This window comes from Cavia porcellus, unplaced genomic scaffold (genome assembly GCF_034190915.1).
Source record: "Cavia porcellus strain 051 isolate PalLab524CR breed Dunkin Hartley unplaced genomic scaffold, mCavPor4.1 scaffold_6, whole genome shotgun sequence".
NCBI lineage: Eukaryota > Metazoa > Chordata > Mammalia > Rodentia > Caviidae > Cavia > Cavia porcellus.
This window is the reverse complement of record NW_026947489.1, coordinates 68168483-68188692: the sequence shown is the minus strand read 5'-3', so window position 1 is coordinate 68188692 and position 20210 is coordinate 68168483. Positions and strand designations below refer to the sequence as shown.

At 41.7% G+C, this 20210-nt stretch overlaps 1 protein-coding gene and 1 non-coding gene across 6 annotated transcripts in view; one reads left to right on the top strand and one right to left on the bottom strand.

Moving 5' to 3' along the window:
- The window catches only part of Rffl (ring finger and FYVE like domain containing E3 ubiquitin protein ligase), a 67762-nt gene that overhangs the window by 35784 nt on the left and 11768 nt on the right, over positions 1-20210 (bottom strand). Inside the window, exon 2 of one of the 5 annotated variants that reach the window (XM_013152097.3) lies at positions 8703-8844. The exons of 3 other annotated variants lie outside the window; for them this stretch is intronic. In XM_013152097.3, coding sequence (XP_013007551.1) covers positions 8703-8799 — 97 coding nt within the window. In that variant the 5' untranslated portion in view covers positions 8800-8844. Of the gene's footprint in view, positions 1-8702; positions 8859-20210 lie in introns of those variants that run through there. One more of the 5 variants, XM_005003521.4, reaches the window with a different exon arrangement.
- LOC111756837 (small nucleolar RNA SNORA73 family) lies at positions 15808-16011 on the top strand. Its single transcript, XR_002791243.1, has one exon. It is a non-coding gene; the product is annotated as a small nucleolar RNA SNORA73 family (small nucleolar RNA).

Here is a 20210-nt window from a genome sequence, read left to right as displayed (position 1 = left end):
ACCAGCCAATCGTAAAAAAAAAATCAATAACCTTTACTTTTCGTAACTGTACTCTCTCTCCCTTAAAACCACCCTAATCTTACTATTTCGCGTTCACTAAGCAAGTTTGACATTAAAGAGCAACATGTAGCAAAAACAGAATTTTGTTAACAGGGAAGGAATTCTTCACTCTAAAATAATGAATTGGCATTCTGTTCTAAGTTCAGCCACTCAAGTTCAAGTAAAATTGAGTCTCTGAAACACTGATCATTTCCAGGTACTCAATTTTTTTTTTTTTTTTTTTGAGACAGGGTCCTGCTACATAGTCAATGGAGTGGCCGTGAGCTCACTATGCAGTCCAAGCTGGCTTCCCACGCATGGTGGGAGGTGATCCTCCTGCCTCTGCCTCCCAAGTGCTGGGATTACAAGTGTATATAATCATGCCCAGCTCAGTAAGTTTTTTGACTCTAGACCAACTCTAGAACATGGTAGCGAAAACACTGAGGTCTTCCTCAGAAGACTGATATCTGACTGATATCCCTCTGGCCTGCCCTACCTAATGCCATCCTAATTTACAAGCTAACTTTTACATTTTCTCAAACTTTCCAAGCTCCACCTCTCCTATAGCCTTCAATCACACACCACTGTGAGGCCTTCATCTATCTCCTTTTCTCACCGTCTAGAGGGAAAAAATTTCTTCCCCATTTTTGCATTTTCTGCCTCCATATCCCAATATACCTTGCATCAAAGAGAACCACAATAAATATGTAGCACAAGGATAAATTTCAAACACACTTTTCCTTAACAATCCGATCCACTACAATCCAACATTCCTGCACTGCAGCTGCTTTCAGGTTTAATGAAACCTCTCCTGCACAACCTCTCTATTCCTGGATATCCAGAAAAGTCAGAGGACTTTATTTAACTAGATTCTCAATGAATTTACATAATTGGGGCCAAGCTGTATCACTGGGCTCTGGAAATCTTTTATTCGTCTCAAGTTCATGTCCCAACAGCAACTTTCTAAAGAGCAGTGTTGTGCAAGGCTAAAGAGCACCGGACAGAAAGTCAGAACTCACAGCTCCTCTTGTGCAACTTGAGCCAAAGTGACCAACTTCCTCATGCATCATGTTCCTGCTTTGTATAACAGGGTACCTGAATGAGGGGCATTTGTGCCAGCATTTAAAACAGGGTAAGTGTCCCTCAAGTGGGAGCTAATTATTACCAGTGTCTGCTTTGTCTAAGCGATCTACCAACTGCTGACCCTTCTTCCATTCTTTCTTGCCAGATAACTAAAAACTCCTCAACTACTTTACCATAACAGTTCATCCTGGTTCCACACATGCATTTATTCTGAAAGGCGGTAATGGCTCAGTGGCAACAGAACTAGCATCAGGAGTCCATCTGGTTCTAGCGTGTGATCACACCGTCTCCTCTGTGCCTCAGATTCCTCTACCAAAACGAAGGGCATATAAACATGTTTCTTACAGAATCCCTGACAAGTGAATGGAAAAATACAAGAACATTAAGCAAATGAAGAGGGAAAGAGTAAGAGGTTAAGGCGCTGTTGTTGTTGCTTTTTAGTAAAACAGACCTAGTATAAATTCTAGTTCTAAACCAGGTGAGGTGGTGCACTCCTGTAATCCCAGCACTCAGGAAGCTGAAGCAGGAGGATTGTTGAAAGTTCAAGACCAGCCTCAGCTACAAAGTGAGTCCAAGACCAGCCCAACCTACATAGTGAGACCCTGTTTCAAAAAGGAAAAAAAAAAGTCTAGTTCTATCACTGAACTAGCTGTGTGGCCTTGGACAAACTGAAATTTCCAGGCATATTTCTGGTCTTTAAAGTGGGAGGGCAGGGGGGATATGGATAGGCTAGTAGAGTTGCTCATTTCCCATCCTACTCTGCTTCTTTTCCTTCTTAAAAACAACAACAAAATAAACAACAACCAAAAAAGACCACGACTTACTGGATTAATAGAGAACACTATTTTTGATCATTAGCAAAGGAGGGGAGCAGAAAGCACATCTCCAATGTATATATATTTAACTGTAAACTAGTCACGTACTTCTATACAACCAAACTATATTCTGTCTAAACCACAGTACCAAAAAGAAATGTCCAAGGGTAAGACAAAAATTTACAAAAATTTAAAACAGTTCTATTATTTCTTTTCTATAACTCAAAGGAAGGTCTTATGCATCCCGAGAATTTGGAAATTCACTTTGGCGGTCAGTACACTATTTGGTGAACTGTTGAGATAAAAACAAATCACCTGTGTACGCCAGCTGGCATAATGACCAGCACCTAGAAAGTGCTTAGCAAATACTGGCCCCCTGGAGTTCTTAAAACTTCACATACATGCTTCACACTTGTAACAACTCTGTGATTTCTTTTCTTCAGCTCCCTTCTTCTTCAATTACAGAAGTAACTGATACTCTGCCTTCATCTCCCCACCGCACACATTACTCCACTCCTGGAGCAGCCCAGTCCCCTCAGGTCACCATGGATCTGCTGGATGAATGCATGGCTTTTCCCAGGTCCTCTACCTCTGTAACCACTCTTCCCTCATTCACCTCCCACCACCTCCTTTCGACTCCTCAGAAATAGTAAGTTATTTATTGCCCCAAGGCCCGCACATGTGAGACTCCTTTCCTGGCTGGAACACTCTTCCCAGTTCTTTATAAGAAGTGGGCTCCTTATTGGTTTACCTCCCCTATCACAGGGCTGCCAGGATTCACTGTGTTTGTTCAAAGAGCAGGCACCATAAGTAGTCAGTTAACTCCTGAATCTAAATCTGGCATCAGTCTCACCTTTCAGTTTCAGTACCTCATTTCTAATTGCGTGTTAGATATCCATGCCTAGAGCATACTAAGTACACGCAAAACCAAACCCTTCCACTTTTTTCAAACCAGTTCCTCCAATCTAAACTTATATGAGCAATATAATTTTCCACTTCATAACAATGAACCTCATTCATTGGCTCCACCTGTCCAAAAATCTAATCAACCTTTGAAACTGAATTCTATTATCACTGTATCACTTCATTCACTCATGCATTCAATCAGTCAGTGAATATTCAACAAATACTGAGTGCCTTTTATGAGGCAAGTACTACCTTAGATACATAAAGCAGCAAAGTAGATGTATTCTTGTCTATTATATAGGAGTCAAACAATCACACAAATATTTAATCATGGACTACGTGGGGGAAGGAAAAGTGGTAAAAACTGTAAGAAAAAAATAAGCAAAGAATCAAGAAACAATGCTCTAATACTATGCTGGCTGAGTGAGATCTGACTTACAGCAGGGAGACTGAAGGGAAGGACATGGCAGGGAGACAGGTCAGGCAGGTCCCAGAAGCAGGAAAGCAGTGGGCTTACCTTATATAGTACATTTTCTGGACCTGCCCCTGCCCCTGCCCCTGCCCCTGCCCCTGCCCCATACTCATTTACTAGGAGCTACCTGAGAGAAAGCACACAGAGTGACCTGTATGAGCCAACACCCTTAGGAGATGCTGAGTCACATGTCTGCTAGCTGGAGTCCAAGCCAGTAAAAACTTCTAAGTGACTCTCACATACAGGCAAATGTATAAATCATATGCCCAACTACCCATCCAATAAATGTGTACTGCCTATTCTCTTTTAAAATTGCTAAGGCTAGTGTGATCAATTGTTTTTGAAATTGGCAGCAATAATCCCAACCATACTGCATGTCTTTTTACAAGGTGACTTATTTAGACTCCCTACCCTCCAATAAGTGAAGTCTATGTCCCTACCACTTCAGTCTGTGACTCTAGCCAAAAGCATAGGACAAAAATGACGATGTATGGCTCCTAAGACTATGTCTAAAGGAACGCAGGAGCTTTCATTATGGTCCAGCTGACCCAGAATAATACATGATGAGAATCAAGCCGGGCGTGGTGGCTCACACCTGTAATCCCAGCAATCAGGAGGCTGAGGCAGGAGAATCGTTGTGAGTTCAAGACCAGCCTGGGCTACAAAGTTAGCTCAAGGCCAGTCTGAACTGCATAGCGAGACCCTGTCTCAAAAAGACAAAAAAAAAAAAAAAAAAAAATACTCCAACATGATGAGAACCAAGATGTCCCAGCTGAAAGCTAGCACCACGTCCCCAGATACATGAGGAGCCATCTTGAGTCCTCCAAGCCTATTTACCATCATACAGAACAAAGCAGTGAATCCTCCTTCTGAGTCACTATGAACAATAAATGACTGTCACTTTAGCAGGGTGTGGCAGCACATGCCTAGGAGGCTGAGGCAGAAAGATAAAAAATTAAAGCACAGCTGGGGTACCTTAGCAGTTTAGCAACACCTTGTCTCAAAAAGGACTGGGATATAGCTCAGTGAGAAGACCTTGGGTTCAATTCGCAGTAACAGATAGGCATAGGCACACACACATATACACAAACACACACACACACATATAAGCACAAAGGTTGTCATTAATGCCACCAAAAGGTTTTGAGTAATTTATTATATAATAATAGGTAACTAGAACAGTCATAAATTCCAAGCTGTCTTTAGCAGTCACTCAAATATTTCCCAACTTTAATGATCAGAAAATTCTTGTGTTCATCAAATTATGCCTCTTTCAATTTAAACTGATTTCTCCTTAAAACCTTTGAAGTTCATGGAGAACAATTAATCAAAATTCCTCTAGCAGTTATTCTTGTATTTCAAGATGGTAATCAATTTTTGTTTCTTGAGGCTAAAATCTTTCCTTTTTGTTTAAACTTACAATGATAGGATCAAAATTGAATGTCACATGTGTCTAACAAAGATTTCCTATCCCTGGTGGTTCATCTTTCTATAATCTAAATTCACAGTCCCCAAATATGGCAGCACCTCAAAAGTTACTGATCACTCTGTAAAGTTAATCCTCTACTAAAATTCCGATGAAAGTTTTTTGCTTTTTTTTGTTTTGTTTTGTTTTGTTTTTGAGATAAGAGTCTCCCTATGTAGTTCAGGCTGGCCCTGAATTTACTGTGTCGCCCAGGCTTGTCTCAAACTCACAATGACTCTCCTGCCTCAGCTCTCCAGTGCTGGGATTCAAGCATGTGCACCGTGCCCAGCTCTGAAGCACTCCTATCTTAACACTGCTCAGTATGATGCCTTTCCTTACCTCCCTGCCTTGACACTCTGTACAGCAGTCACTCTGCACAGGAATTAGGCTTTGGAAGCACAATAGAAAGAGGCTCCTGAGACTCGGGCTGGAGTAGCAAAACCATTCATCTCTGTGAAGGTCTCTAACCACAACTGGGATCAGGCAGGCTCCGGGACCTTTTGCTCCTACCCTGATGATAAAATTGCCTGTTCTTTTGTTTGTTTGTTTGTTTGTTTTTTTGTTTTTTTAATTGGTACTGGGGATTGAACTCACGACCGCCTGCTTGCAAGGCAGGTGCTTATGCCGCTGAGCTAAATCCCCAGCCCCTTAAAATTGCCTTGTAAAAGGCAAAATCTTTAGTACTTGCCTCTCCCCGCCACTCGTGTCCCAAAACTGGAAACTGAACCCAGGGCCTTCACACTGAGCTACATCCCCAGCCCTTTTTCTAAATTTTGAAGACAGGGTCTCCATTAAGTTGCCCAAACTGTGTTCAAACTTGCACTCCTTCTGTCTCAGCTTCCCAGGGTGCTGCGATCAGAGGTGTGTACCGCCACTGCCCTTGTACTTGCCTTTTAAGAACAGGCACTCTATGTAGAACCAGATGAATGTAACTAGGAAGACTCTAACCAGTTGCTCAGCGCAGTCTAAGAACATGTTTTTTTTCTGACACTTACCTGAACACACACTTCTATGTCAGAACTGGCTTTCAAATCACTGCTGCAGTGGGGATAAGAAGGCTCACCACACACAGGGTTATTGTGTCAAATGAGATACAAAATAATCTTGCACTATAAAAATGTTATACAATAGAATGGGACACGATTTCAGCAAGTGCTTTAAATCCTAAATTAACTTGGAATGGTTACCTGACAGTTTTAAGCGACACATTCAGAACAGGCAGCCATGGGCTCGAATTCATCAAATAGAAATCTGAAATGTCCCCCTAACCAAGAGAGCATACAAACTTTTTAATGCTTCAAAGACTAATAAAGACGAGTGAACAGTGTTTTGACCCTGGGGACTCAATTCAGCCACTAACTTTGAGGGTGCTGGGCTCTAGACCAAGGACCAAATTTAGTCAAAAAACTCAACAGCCCAGCAGAAGTGAGAGACAGGGCTGAGGAAGTTTAAATAAGGAAGAACACATGAGGAGGTCAGAGGGGACTTCAAATACAAAATAAGCCCCTGGGGAATGCACTGTGCCAGTCAGCGAAAGAGAAGCCACTGGGAAGCAGGGTCCTCTAGAGACACTGTCCCTCCGGGGCATGGCAAAACGAGTTCAGTGGGGATGGAAAGCAGAGAAGTGACAGAGGGACAAGACGACAAGATGAGTAACAGGTCAGGCAGGGTCAGCTGGGAAGGGCGTTACAAATCAAACCAAGTAGGAAACAAACTGCCTGAGAATCTAAAATATAAACAGTAGATTTAGCTTTTGGGAGGTAACTTGGGCAACAATATGGACAAGATGGGAGCAGAAGGGCTGGGGATTTAGCTCAGCGGCATAAGTGCCTTCCTTGCAAGTGTGCGGTCGCGAGTTCAAGCCCTGGTACCGATAAAAAGGAAAAAGACAAAAAAAAAAAAAAAAGATGGGAGCAGAAAAAGATTTATTGTAGAGTAACAGAAGCCCCTTTGATAAGAGTCGGACCTAGAAGTTACAACTGTCAAATGCCTAGGAACAAAGTCAGCGAAAAAGCAATGATAATCTCTGTAACCTTGGAAGAGGACAGGCTCTGCCTCAAAGTAGTCACAAAGAAAATTTTAAGCCATTTGGTTGTTTTAAACAAATGTCCAGTTGTTTTTTTTTCTTCAGATAAAGCAATGACAAGAGGAGCCACAAAACAAACACCACCCTCAAGAGTTTAGCAACCATGGGTTTAGCATATTTAGAGGAGGTCAACATAAAAAGAATGAATAGGAAGATCTAATGACTATAGCAGAGTTCAAACATTAAAAAACATACAGAAATACACATGGATAGGCCGGGCATGGTGGTGCACAGCTGTAATCCCAACACTGGGGAGGCTGAGGCAGGAGGATCATCATGAGTTCAAGGCCAGCCTGGGCTACATAGTGAGTTCGAGGCCAGCCTGAACTACACAGTGACACTCTGTCTCAAAAATAAATAAATAAATAATTTTAAAAATATGTAGACAGCAGATTAGACAGTAGGTGAAATAATGGGTTCCCTACATGTTGATTTTAGGATGCCATGTAGGTTGTCAAGTTGGAGAATGCTTGTGAAGACTGGTCTCGCTGGCAGTAAGGATCTGAAGTTTAGGAAAGATTGCGGATCAGTAAAACACAGTAAGGGCAGCCACCTGTGGGGCACATTCAAGATTGTTGGAGGGAAGGGCAAAAGCCTTGGAGCATCACAACATTTACGAGACAGTCCAAGAAGAACATGAAAAAAAGAATAGAAGGACACTCTGGAAACTCAGAAGAGGTAAAAAGAAGAGGACCACTGAGGTGAAAATGGTTTCATGGGGCTAAGTGATAGGCAAGATCTACTAAGATGGAGGATGAAATCGGGACATTGGGTTTGATAATCAGGGGTTATAGGTGATCTGCAGGAAAGCATGAGTAAGATGCTCATGGTAGGAACCAAATAACAAAGGCCAATGAAAGAACGTTACAGGTTCCTCTCCATGCTCTTACTGAGAATTTCCTATACGCCATGTGTCACAGATACAGTGCTAACAAAGCAAACCGTGGTTTTCAATATCTCTGCCCTATGACTAAAGGCCAGAGTCTCCCGGGTACTCATCCAGCCTCTGTAAGGAAGCAGCAGCTTTGGGGAAGAAGCGGCTTCTATGCTGAAACTGCCAGTGAGCTGGGAGGCGTGCTGCCGAGAAGGCCTGCAGGTGACGGTGAACACAGACCGTGGAAGGTAACTACAGAGACACTAACTCTGAAGAGGGTGATTACCTAGGGACATGAGACTCTGCCTCTTCAGCTGAAGTTAAAACATTTAGAGGTGAAATGGAGTGGGGAGGGAGGGCAGGAGTCGGCTAAATCAGAGATGTGGGGGGTTCTTCCCAGTCCCTCAGAATGGGAGATGAGCACAGCTCACTGGTCAGATCGTGTCCCCCACAATTTAGGATTCGCAGCTGGCTTGGAAGGTGAGCAAAGGTGTTTACCTCTCTTCTGTTCACGACGGTTTAATGGAACCAAGCTGTTTCTCAGAAGACACAAGAAGCCCAGGAAAAAAACCAGAGCAAAAGATGGATACAGCTGCTGCCCCAACATGTCTAGCTTCTCTAAGGTTTACACACTCAGTGGTCTCAGTAAGAGCTCCAAACAAATACATTCAGATCCCAAACAAAATGAAAGGCAACTTTTCCTCTTGACCCTTTCCAAGATTTGAAGGGCTGCTTTTAAGGTATCCACACAAGAGGTAGGGATTTAGCTCAGCGGCATAAGCACCTGCATTGCAAGCAGGCGGTCGTGAGTTCGATCCCCAGTACCAATAAAAAAAAAGAAAAAAATTTTTAAAAAAGGTATCCACACTGACAAGGCAATAACCCACTTCAGAGGCCTATGTATTTCCCCAGTTTCTAACCCCAGCTTACTCTAAAGAACCAAGAAGACTGTCTGGGATTACCTGATTTTGCCTGTTTCAAAACATTGCCACAGTAGACAGCAAGCTGCCGCCAGCTCCTGCGTCTGAGGTCGTTGGAGCCGTGTTCAGATGAGATCATCTCAGGAACCAACAGCAGCAGTTTTCAGGCAGTGAATGGTGCCGCCTGGGGACGTATCTTTGGTAAGCAAGATTGCAACAGGGCAGGGCTGGTTACCCAGGGCAGTGCTGACTCACGCTAGGCAAAACTCCTATTTCCCAAACAGCTCAGCCTGAGCCAATTGCAAACAACTGCAACCTAAAAAAAGAAGAGGCACTCCACTGATTGTTTTAAATCAAGAGCTGATTACTGGGGGCAGGCAGACCTCACTCCCCGCTACTGGTCACTTGGCAGCCTCTGGAAGGAACCCTTACCAGGAAAGCTCCAATAGCCAGTTTCTGAAATTTCATCTGGGGCTTGGGACAGCAAGATTGCTGTAAGTAGCAGGCTCCAGCTCTGATGACTCCCCCTGGAGGGGAATACAACAGTCACTTTGCATTTATAAACTGGAACACCTAGGCAGTGGCCTGGGGAACTAGTCCAGCTGGTCCCATCATCAGGCTCTAACCAAACTCACAGCTTTTTCCCCCGTAGGCCCCCTGTGACCTATCTATTTCCCTACACAACTTCTCATTAAGTCAGAAGTGCTGCAAGATTTATTTTTTTAAATCAGCTGCTACATTCTCCACGCTAAAGCTAAATCATCCGCCATCATACCTGCTGGATGAATAAGGAATACTGGAAGCTGTAAAAATCACTTTAATACTTGCTCTTAAGAAAAAAAATCCCTAAATGCATGCCAATTCTCATTTATTAGCTTGCTTATTAAAAAATCAATTCTAGAATGAGTGGCTCATCAACAGCTATTCATTATTATTGAATTTGCCCTGACAGGCAAAATTGGCATTGGTGTTATACAAAGAAAACAAAAGATCAAGCCTTTGCTGTCTGTGTTTTAATCTGACAAGAGAAACTGAAGTTCCTATCAGATCTTTCTGTTCTGTTCACAGTCTGGGAGGGCTCCCCACGACCATCAGCTGTTTCTTAGCTGGGGCATTCAGGGCTGCCACACCTAGCCTCCTCCATTTTTCAAAGAAGCATGAACTCTTGGTGCAGCTGCCAACCCAGTTATTCATTCAATAAATGTTAGCTTAATTAAAACGACATGCAGACAAAATTGGAGTTTTTGTTGTTGTTGTTGTTGCTTTTTTACTGTTATTCAAGGGGCTTTTTAGTTTAAAAAAAAAAAAAAAAGTCCTTTACCCTAATCATAAATCCCCTTAACTACATTATTCCAATAGGAGAGCATTCTCATTCTGGACCTTTACAAGGCACTATAAAAACGTTCCCTGATTTTCTCTCCTTCAGTGTTTTCTATTCAGAAAATGGCTGCATAAAGAAAGTTTCCCTGCAGAGTGTGTTAATCAGTCCTTTTCAAATGATAAAAGCATCTTTATAGCAGCTGACAACGATTATCTCACAGACCACACCTTAAAAAATTATTTCTGTAGTTGACGATAAGTCACAGACATTCTAATATGAAACTACTCTCAAGGTATAAATATGGAAATTCCTGGGGTGGGGGATGTGTTGGTAAAAAAGCTTCAGGCTCAGTCTACATTAGTAAACTTTAAATAAGGGAAAGAAAATCCATACAGCACAGTGTCCACAATACAAGCTAAGGGCTGGGGACATAGCTCAGCAGCACAAGTGCCTGCCTGGCAAGTGCAAGTTCCTGAGTTTGATTCCTGATACTGTTGCAGGCAGCTGAGCTAGTTAGAAATATTATAGGCAGGGGCTGGGGATTTAGCTCAGTGGCATAAACGCCTGCCTTGCAAGTAGACAGTCATGAGTTTGATCCCTGGTACTGATAAAAACGAAAAAGACAAAAAAAAAAAAAAAAGAAAAGAAAAGAAAAGAAAAAGAAATATTCCAGGCAGTTAGGGCTAGGACCTCAATGGAGCCAGTGCAGACACCTGGCAACTGCTGGAGAAGCTGGCCTCCTTGCTGTGGGCCAGGCCTCAAGACCATATAAATGCACCCATACGCTGGGATTGATACCCTAAATAGTTCCCACTCCCCTAGGAAAGAGTCACAGCTCCATAAGAATGCCCGCTTTGTATGTGACTCACTTCCCCATTTGTCCCTAATGTAATCAATTTTATCTGAACTATTAATCTTACTGGCTAACTATAGTTATATCCCACCTCATGCCCATCTGATTGTGAGTTCCCAGTCTTCCCCCACTTTGAACCCATGGTTTTACTCTAAGTCCCTGGAAAAAGACAGAATCCTTGGCAACCCACTCGGGACCCCTTCTGTCTCTCTCAGACAGAAATTTTCTTTCTGCCAATAAATATATTCTACTCTTCATCTCCGTTGTTCCTAAAATTCATTCTTTGGTTTTAGAGAACACGAGCTCATGGACATAGTAGGTCAGGAGTTTCATCCCCCTATATCAATACCAAAAAAAAGGAATGAGTTATGTGAAGAGCAACTGAGGACTACAAGCATCAAAACTCCATAAATCTGCTAAGACAGACATCGTTCAGGAGGTTAGAAGAGCTATATGGAAGCTTGTCATTTCTCTCTCTGGGATTCTGATAGTTTTAACCAATTTCCCCACAACACAGTTGTACTCAATCCTTTCTTCTTTTAGCATGACAAGTTTAAAAATACCCATGTGGAGCTTGTAAAAGATGTCAATTTAAGCCAGGCATGGCAGATCATGCCAATCATCTCAGGACCTGAATTTTTGTTGTCGTTTTGAGACAAGGTTTAGGCTGCCCTTGAGCTCACTATGTAGTCCAGGTTGGCCTTAGGGTTGTAGCAACCGCCTCAACTTCTTCACTATGCAGGGCCAACAGAACGATCTTGAGCTAAAGACCCACCTGGGTGCACAGCCCAGAGAAACCCTGTCTCAAAAAAAAATAAATAAATAAATAAATAAAAAGAGAGGCTAAATTTGAACTAATGGTTTCTGCCACTTGAGGTTTTATGAGGTGATAGGAAAATTTTAACAATATGAGGTTACATGAGAAGCAAAACAACTGGATGGCTTTGTGATTAGACTCCTTCAATACATTATTCTTAAATTCAAGTAATTTACTACCTAAAACTATTTATAGGTTTATTTTTTAATCAGTAGTCGCAACAAATATTTAATGTGTGTATACATACCAATATATATGTACAAATATAAAAATAAAACTTGCACACATCCAGATTCATCGTTCTTGGAGAGAAATACGTGAAACTCTATGGCCCACATTTAGGGTTTTATGTTTTCCCCTGCAATAGATCTTAACAAGAAGTATCAAAAGTAAAATAAAAGTATTCATTCCCTAGTATCCTGTAGTTTCCAAAGCGATAAAAACTAACAAGTGCATACCAAAAGAACTGGGAGGATAACATAGCCAGGGAGAGAATCATGACAGAGGCCAGGCTCAAGCTGTTCTGTTCTCAGCTTTATCTGTACATGGATTTTTAACAATTACATATTCAAATGTTACTTGGTAAGTTAAAATTCAGTTAAAGCTTTAAATTTTTTATTATTTAAAAACTAATCTTTGTGGGGATTTGGCTCGGATGTATAGGTGCTTGCCTGGCAAGCGCAAGGTCATGAGTTCAATCCCCAGTACCAAAAGACAAAACAAAAAAAAACTATTTTTTTCCTTTTAACATTCTTCCCTTTCAAATCTCTCATTTATTTATCTAATTTCTCTATTCCCAGCAGCCTAAATAATAACAGCATTTCAGGATCTTCCTGTTTGGGGAGTTCTGGTGTTTTTGTATTGGGTGTTGGTTTGGGCTTTTTTGATAAAAGGTCTCCTCACTAATTAGCCCCAGGCTGGACTCAACCTTGTGATCTTCCTGCTTCAGCCTCCTGAGTGCCACCCAGCCTAGACTGTACTTTGAGAGTCAGTTTGCATTGTGTTTTCAGAGCCGGTCACAGCTGTTTTCCCTCAGCTCTGCTCAGAATAAAATGAAGTTTTTTTGAGACAGAGTCTCACTGGGTGGTTCAGGCTAACCTTGAACTCACTTTTAGCCCACGCTGGCCTCAAATTTGTGGTGATTCTCCCTCTTGCCTCAGCCTGCCGAGTGCTAGGGTTACAGGTGTGCACCACCATGCCTGGCTAAGCGTATTTTTTCAAAGACCACCAGGCTGAACAAAAGTCACACTGAGCAGGTCTCAGGCATCAGTTCAGTCATCCACAGAACCACAAAGAATTTAACTATCAAACTGCTATTTTATTGGTAAAGCCATTGCTTTCTTCAAGCCTCCAGAGACAATTATCCTAACTACTATTAAGCATTTTAGCTATCACAGTCAGTCTTGTTACTCTGAGACATTTTCACACCTGAGATGCAGTACAAGGCTCTTAATGGAATTTTTATGGCTGTGAAAATTAAAGTTCTCTTGACTCAACAGAATAGTAAAGTGAAACAAAGAAAAAAACCTCCCCCCAAAGGTACAGATCAAAAGTGGAGGCTTCTGACATTCTGATGAGGCAAGGTTTTTGTTGCTGCTGTCGCCCAGAAATTTAAACCATGGATGGTCTCTAGCTCGTATGTCTCGAGAGTGCCCAATGTCAACTGATCTCCACAGCATCGCCCAGCGCAGGCTCACTGGAACATTTGGGAGCACAAATCTGCCGTATAAAATGGCCTCTCCTGAGAGACCAAGGCTGTCACCACGGTGGAGATCATTCCATCTTGGGGCCGGGAGGACCAGGCAGTCCTTTTAATCTTTAACAAGCCACTTTCCCGTTCAGATACAGGAACTGGCACTGCTGAGCTCAACCTGCTTCACAGAATCCTGCTGCAAAACCACGCCAGTGTGACACGAGGGCCAACCACCCCAGTCTGTCCCCGCTGGTACAGTTAACAGAATCTGTTCTGTAATGTAATTGTAGGCACTTTATTATCCACTATGGTGTAATTCTTCATAGCTCAGGAAAGGTATCCAATATCCAGAGTCTAGCAACTGCCTACCTCAGGCACAATGAAATACTAGATTTTTCTATGTCAGTAATTGAAAAAGTAGCATGCAGGAAAAGGAGGAAGGCAAAGCTGTCAGGACACAGTCTGAGGCCTGACAACAGGACTGGGGAAATCAGTGATGTGATCAAATTACTGTCTTGGGCAGCTCATTCCAGAAGCCTGGCAATGGAAGCATCAGAACCATTTGATGGGTGCAATTTTCTACACAAAGCTATTACTTAGTTTTTCTTCCTGAGCTGTTAATACAGAAAAGGGGCAGCGAGAAGGTCCCTGTCATTGAGCTCCATCACCGGTACAACTCTAATAGCTCCCTAACAAAGTGATTAACAGGCCGATGTCCTGTCACTTTTCTGTTTCAGGAACCTTCCCGAGAACAGAATCTAAATCTAATGCAACCCCAAAGATTTCTCGAATTCACAAAAGTTTTTATGATACACTCTGGATTCTTCTCGCTAAATACGCAGACACATTCACACACTCTGGTCACACACCCCGACTCCAGAGTCAAACCTCCTAAACCTTCACCCTGGTTTCCACTAAAAATGCTGCAGGGTTAAGTCACCTTTGTTCAGGGCCCCAAGTCTAGAGGGCCTTTGTCAACAAGTGTGTTTCATCCTGACCGGTGATTTCTAGCCAGAGATAAGATTACCTGCTCAACTATGGTTAATCATCAGACTGGCTTCTGTAGGCTATGGAAATAGAAGGGTAAGAAAGCACAGCTGAATGTCCCATCACAGTAATCAGAGTCATGGCAGAGGGAGGGAAGACAGGAGAGATTTCAAAATAAAGACTGAACTGTGTGTTCTGGTAGCACTTAAGAAAACATCTGACTAAGCAGCTGATGAGGAGACAAATACCCAAAGGACTGCGTATTCTCTAAAGACCACTGTGCTCCTAGATCTCACTTCCCCAAGGCTCTACAAGAGTTCACATTGTAAAATTAGATCTGCATTATTTATAATACAGTGGAGAGACAAGTCCTAACACCTAGAATTTCAGATTTACTTGCAAATAGTAGTACAAACATATTCAACCCAAGTCTATGTAGCAAAAAATAAAACACTGTTTGTTTTTTGAGATAGGGCCTCACTACATAATTCAGGTTGGCCTTGAACTCACCATCACCATGTAGCCCTGGCTAACCTGAAACTTGAGGTGATACTCCTGCCTCAGCCTCCCAATTGCTGGATTATAGTACACCTGGTTTCTCATTTCTTTTACAACAGAACAAGTAAGTCTTAGAGAAAAGAACCTAAAGCTCTGTCCTGAGAATTAAGAGCTTAAAAAAATATTCCCATGAAGAAAACTCCCATAGAATATTTATCATCCATTTGAAATCAGGCACTGTAAAGAGCAAGCTGGGGATACATGATAGACACACAAAATTACACATATATTTTGTGCTATTTTAGCTTTTGTTTTGTTTTTGAGAAACGGTCTTTCTATGTCGTCCAGCCGGGCCTTGAACGTACAATCCCTTCTGTTTCAGCCTCCCCAAGAGCTGGGATTATAGGTGTGTGCCACTGTACATGGCTGACTCTGTACTATTTCTGTATCTTTCCATCAATCTATAATTATCTCATGACAGGATATTTTTCCAGTCACAATTATTCAGTCAACTGTCCAGCAACTATGCAGAACTAAGAAAGGTGAAAAGTTTACAAAGCATGGAATGATTCTTTCTGTTTTGCAATCTTTATTATGCAGAAATGAAGGAGTTTTTCAAGCATGGACAGGCTGCTTGCCCAACTACCTGACATACATTTAGTTACTGTTTGTCTCCTATCCCACTTGGTCTTTCTTCAGTTCCCCCAAGGCATGAACGACGGGCCAAAAGGCAGCAGAAATAACCAATGCAGAGTGAACTCACTGCAATATCAGCTTAGCAGACAGCCAAATGAGCTGGACTTAGTATTAAAAACATCTGAAAACCACAGCAGTTAGACAAGTACATTGTGAGAGATGTATTAGCACATCTCTCATAGGTGACTGGATCCTTGCTGCAAATAGATTTCTTTCTAAAAATCTCAGTAGCAGTTTCCAATTTGTTAGGGAGAGATTAGTGGAAAAAATAACAATGATGTCCCAACGTGGATACCCCGGGAGGTCACTCTCCCCGGGCTCTGTCCAGGTGGCATAGGGGAGCATAGGGCTCTGCCCCGTGATGTACAGTCCCTTTCCACGACGTTGGAGAAGAAGCTGGGCCTTGTGTCTGCGCCTGCATATTCCTACAACTTCTCAGAGTCCTTTGGACAGTGACTGAGGAGATAAACCATGCAGGAAACAGTCTTAGAAAGAAAAAAAAAAAAAAAAACAATGATGCTTCTGTGATTCTTCTAGCAGAATACATGCCTCAAGCCCAAATAACCAAGTTTTATTTTCTATTATGATCAACAGCTTTTGCTAAAAGTCACTATTTATTTTATTGTCACCAATGAAGCCCTGAGAGGTACCAACACCTACATACCTTATCTTACAGGAATCAATACGTTGGGAAGGCCTATTGACAAACTATGTTGGGAAAACATACTAACAGTCAAACAAATTGAAAAATGAAATGCCACCAATTTATTCTTCTCTAACCAAATGCTGTAGGTCCCCAGCCAAATATGCTTTCAAGGTTGCTGGCTTACATATTAGATACACTTACATTCTCTCAACCTAAAAATAAACTATAAAACAATTCTAACTGAACTATGAATATTTACAAGGATTGCTAATATTTTTAAATCCTGTTCTATGCAAGAGACCATGATAATTTTAAGCACACATTTCATGAAAGGATCCTACTGATATAGGACCTCCAAATATTATAACTTCCAACCTGCTAGATTTCCAATATGCTGAGTTTGTGTTTCCCAACATTAAAGAACAAGTTCTGAGAAATGGAGGTTAAGAGTAGGAAATTTTACTGTGGGAGAAATAGCTCCAGCCTGAGACATCTGGAAGGCACCAGAAAGTGGGTTGCTATAGATCCCACTTTCTAGAAGGTTTACAGAACAGAATTATAAGGTGGGTACAACATGGGACAAGATTATGATCAGCCAGTAAGATTACAAGTATATCCACTAAGGTAATGTTGATCCAATGGGAAACCAGGTCACATAGCAAGTGTTAATGGAAAGAACAAGGACCTTTCTTGGAAGAGATGAGTCAGGCAGCCTCCTCATCCACCTGTCTATCTAGACTTTATTGGACCAGGTGGTACCAATTATTATATATTGCTTATCCCTTGGGGAGACCTGGAGGCCTGGTCATTTTGTCTTTATCTTGAGGCCAGGCCTTGGATGGAGGCGCCTCCAGCCACAGTTGTATTCTCATCCTCTGCACTGACTCCCTTGAGGGCTAAGTCCTTTAACTGCCTATCACCACCTAACTTAGCTGTCTATATAAGGATCTACTCCAAAAAGTAGTTGTAGTAGATGAGCTAACAGAATGGAAGGTAGCTGAGGCCCTGTGATTAGGAGCTCAAGCATCAGAGTTTTGGATTGAGCACTGTGTGGCTCTAGGCCTGTTCTGTAACTTCTCTGGGCAGTGCTTTTGCATCTGTGAAACACAAATTATACCTATTCACCTTGTAGGATTATTGGAAGGATTAAATGAATTAATGGAGTAAAACCTCTGGCACATGAAAAGTATGTAAGATTAGTATATTTAACAGGAAAAAAAAAAAAAAAACAGATTAAAAGCTGGGCATGGTGGTGCACATCTGTAATCCCAGCTCTGTGGAGAATAAGGCAGGAGGATCACCAAGAGTTAAGCCAGCCTGGGCTACAGCGAGACTCAAACCAAAAAAAAAAAAAAGGTACATTTTTGTATGTGGCACTAGTATCAAGCCAGGGCCTTGTACTGCTAGAGATGCGCTGCACCACTGAGCTCCCCCTCCAGCCCAACACGTTGGTACCTTCTTTACAGGTAAATACGGCATGAAAAGAAGCAACACATAGCAAAGCAAATGTCAGTCTTATTGTGGGTCTTATGCTAAAGTCTTACTTTTAGAGAAGAATAAGCCTTCCTCTAACTTCTACTGAAAACTGCATGCAATTTCATTCAGAAGTATCACCTCACACAATGGAATGAGTAAAATAAATCCTGCTAAGCATACCTACAGCATTCCAAGTTCATACAGCTAACATGTGATTTCAATAGGAAAGGAGACTGTTTGCAAAGACAGTTTTATAACGTCACCAAATGAAATGTTCAAAGTGAAAATTTAAGATTCACATGGCAAGCAGCCTTTCAAAAACATCTGGTCCCCCCACCAAGGTTGTAACAATGAAAGTCCTTCAAAAACTGGCACACTGCCTAACAATATGTTATCCTACCTACTAGTCATTAAATAGGAAAGAAAGGCCCAAGGGTCAACAACAGAACCATAAACCACCACTCCTTAGTTGGAGGGATCTCCCCTGGAGATGAGGAAAGAAAAAAACACTTGATTTGAATGAACTGGACACAGGCAACATCTTTCTCCTCTTTCTAGTTTCCTCATCTATTCAAGGAACAACCACAAACAGTTTTGGAATCAGAAACATAAATTGTTTCCAAAAGTGTTACTCATTGATTGTCCAAAGGCCCCAGATAGCCAGGAGTTTAGACAGCTGTGCCAGGAGCCACAGAAGCTGCATTTTCTAACAGGCATTGCTCGTGAACAATTAAATGTTCTCCAGTGCAAAGTCCAGACACAGGAAGCAGTGTTCCCTCCAAACATCCAAACAGCTTCACTATTGTTTAACTACCAAAACAACGCTCCAATAATCTGTCAAGCTTGACACTGCATCCAACCAAGCAATCAAACCAGGACAAAAAGCATCATGCATGAAGAGATTTTTTTTTTCCCAGCTTCAAATCAACATGAATTTTGACATTATCATAATACAATTAGTAATGTGTCTTCCTAGACTTATGAAGACTTCGGAAAAGCAAACACATACTGAAGTGCATCAAAGAAACTATAAATTCATATTCTGTCTCCCATCTTTTGTGTTGTTGTTGGTTTTTTTTTATAGCTTTTTTGATACATGGTCTGGCTTTGTACTGCAGTCTCGCTGGCCTAGAACTCTTAGTAAGCCTCCTACCTCAGCCTCCCAAGTGCTGGGATAATAGGCATGCACCACCACACCCAGCTCAGTCTCTGATATTTAAACATCTTTGTTAACTGTAAATTACAGCCAAACTCTTTAATGTTTAGTCAACAGGTGAATATACCTCCTAATATAGACACCAAATCCAAATTAAATCAACTCACTCTTAAATATACTGTAACCAGCATCCTCCTCTAACCCCCAGGTAGTACAGACATCCTCATTTAACAACCATTCCTGCTACCAGATTGTTAACTGAACTGGTCACTAAGTGAGGACTTGTATATACTATGTACATTACAATGTTCAGAACAAAGAAATGGTCAAAGGAATCTCTAACATGTGACACCTTGGTTTTGTATTTGTGTAACTCTTACATGCAGTACTGCAATGTTTAACCACATAGCATTACAGCAATGTACAGTACTATCAGCAAGAATTACAGTACTGTATAAAAAAGTATACTGTTTTTTATTTTTTTTTTCTCTTTAGATTTCTTGAGAAAAAAGGTATACTGTTAAAAAAAAAAAAAAGACACTGAGGCTCTATCAACAAGATGCATACAACTGTATGGTCATAATTCTGAGCAGCAGCTCCTAAGTTTGCATAGCACACCTCGGTCTTAAATCCAAACAGCTGTTTAAATGAGTGTAGGTCATTAACTGAAGAATGTCTGTCCTGAACTGTGGTTCTCACTGAGCACATCCCTAAGTGATGCAACTTCTCTCCCCAGAGAGAAATGCATTCTCAGTTGGTCATTTCAACTATCAGTGGCATGACAAAGAAAATGATAAAAGACCCCATGTCTCTAAGATAGCCTTAGAATTACCTAGAAAGATGGAAAGATGCTATTGAAACTGTGTGTGGATGGACTGGAAAACCATATCAAGATGAACAGAAAATCAGAGTAAGGTACCGCTTAGTGGTAGACTGCTTCCCATGCACCAGGTTGGGGGCAGGCAAAAAAAAAAACCATCATCATAAGCAATTAGAAACTTTGATAGCATTCTCACACTGCTGTGACATTCAAGCACATGATTTGATTTTCCCAGTTTTTCTTTCTTTTTCATTGATCAGAAGGAACAAAGCATTCTTGCTGTCACCACCCTATAACTTCTGATTTAAAGGCAACTAGAAGAACCAGTAAGGAGGCACAGAGGTATAGACTCAGGAAAAGAGCACCAATCAGGAGGCAGCAGACCTCACTTCAGGTCAGCAAGAGCCAACGAACTGGGGAGGGGGGGGGTCTCTATCCCTCTGTGCCTTCACTTCCTCTTCTGCATATGGAAAGCGGCGGGCTAACATCGGCATTTCGCAACAATTTTTTTTTTTTTTTTTTTGTTATGTGTGGTTTTCTTTTCACAGAAATACTTTCTCAAAGACTTTATCTCTATAGATAAGTAC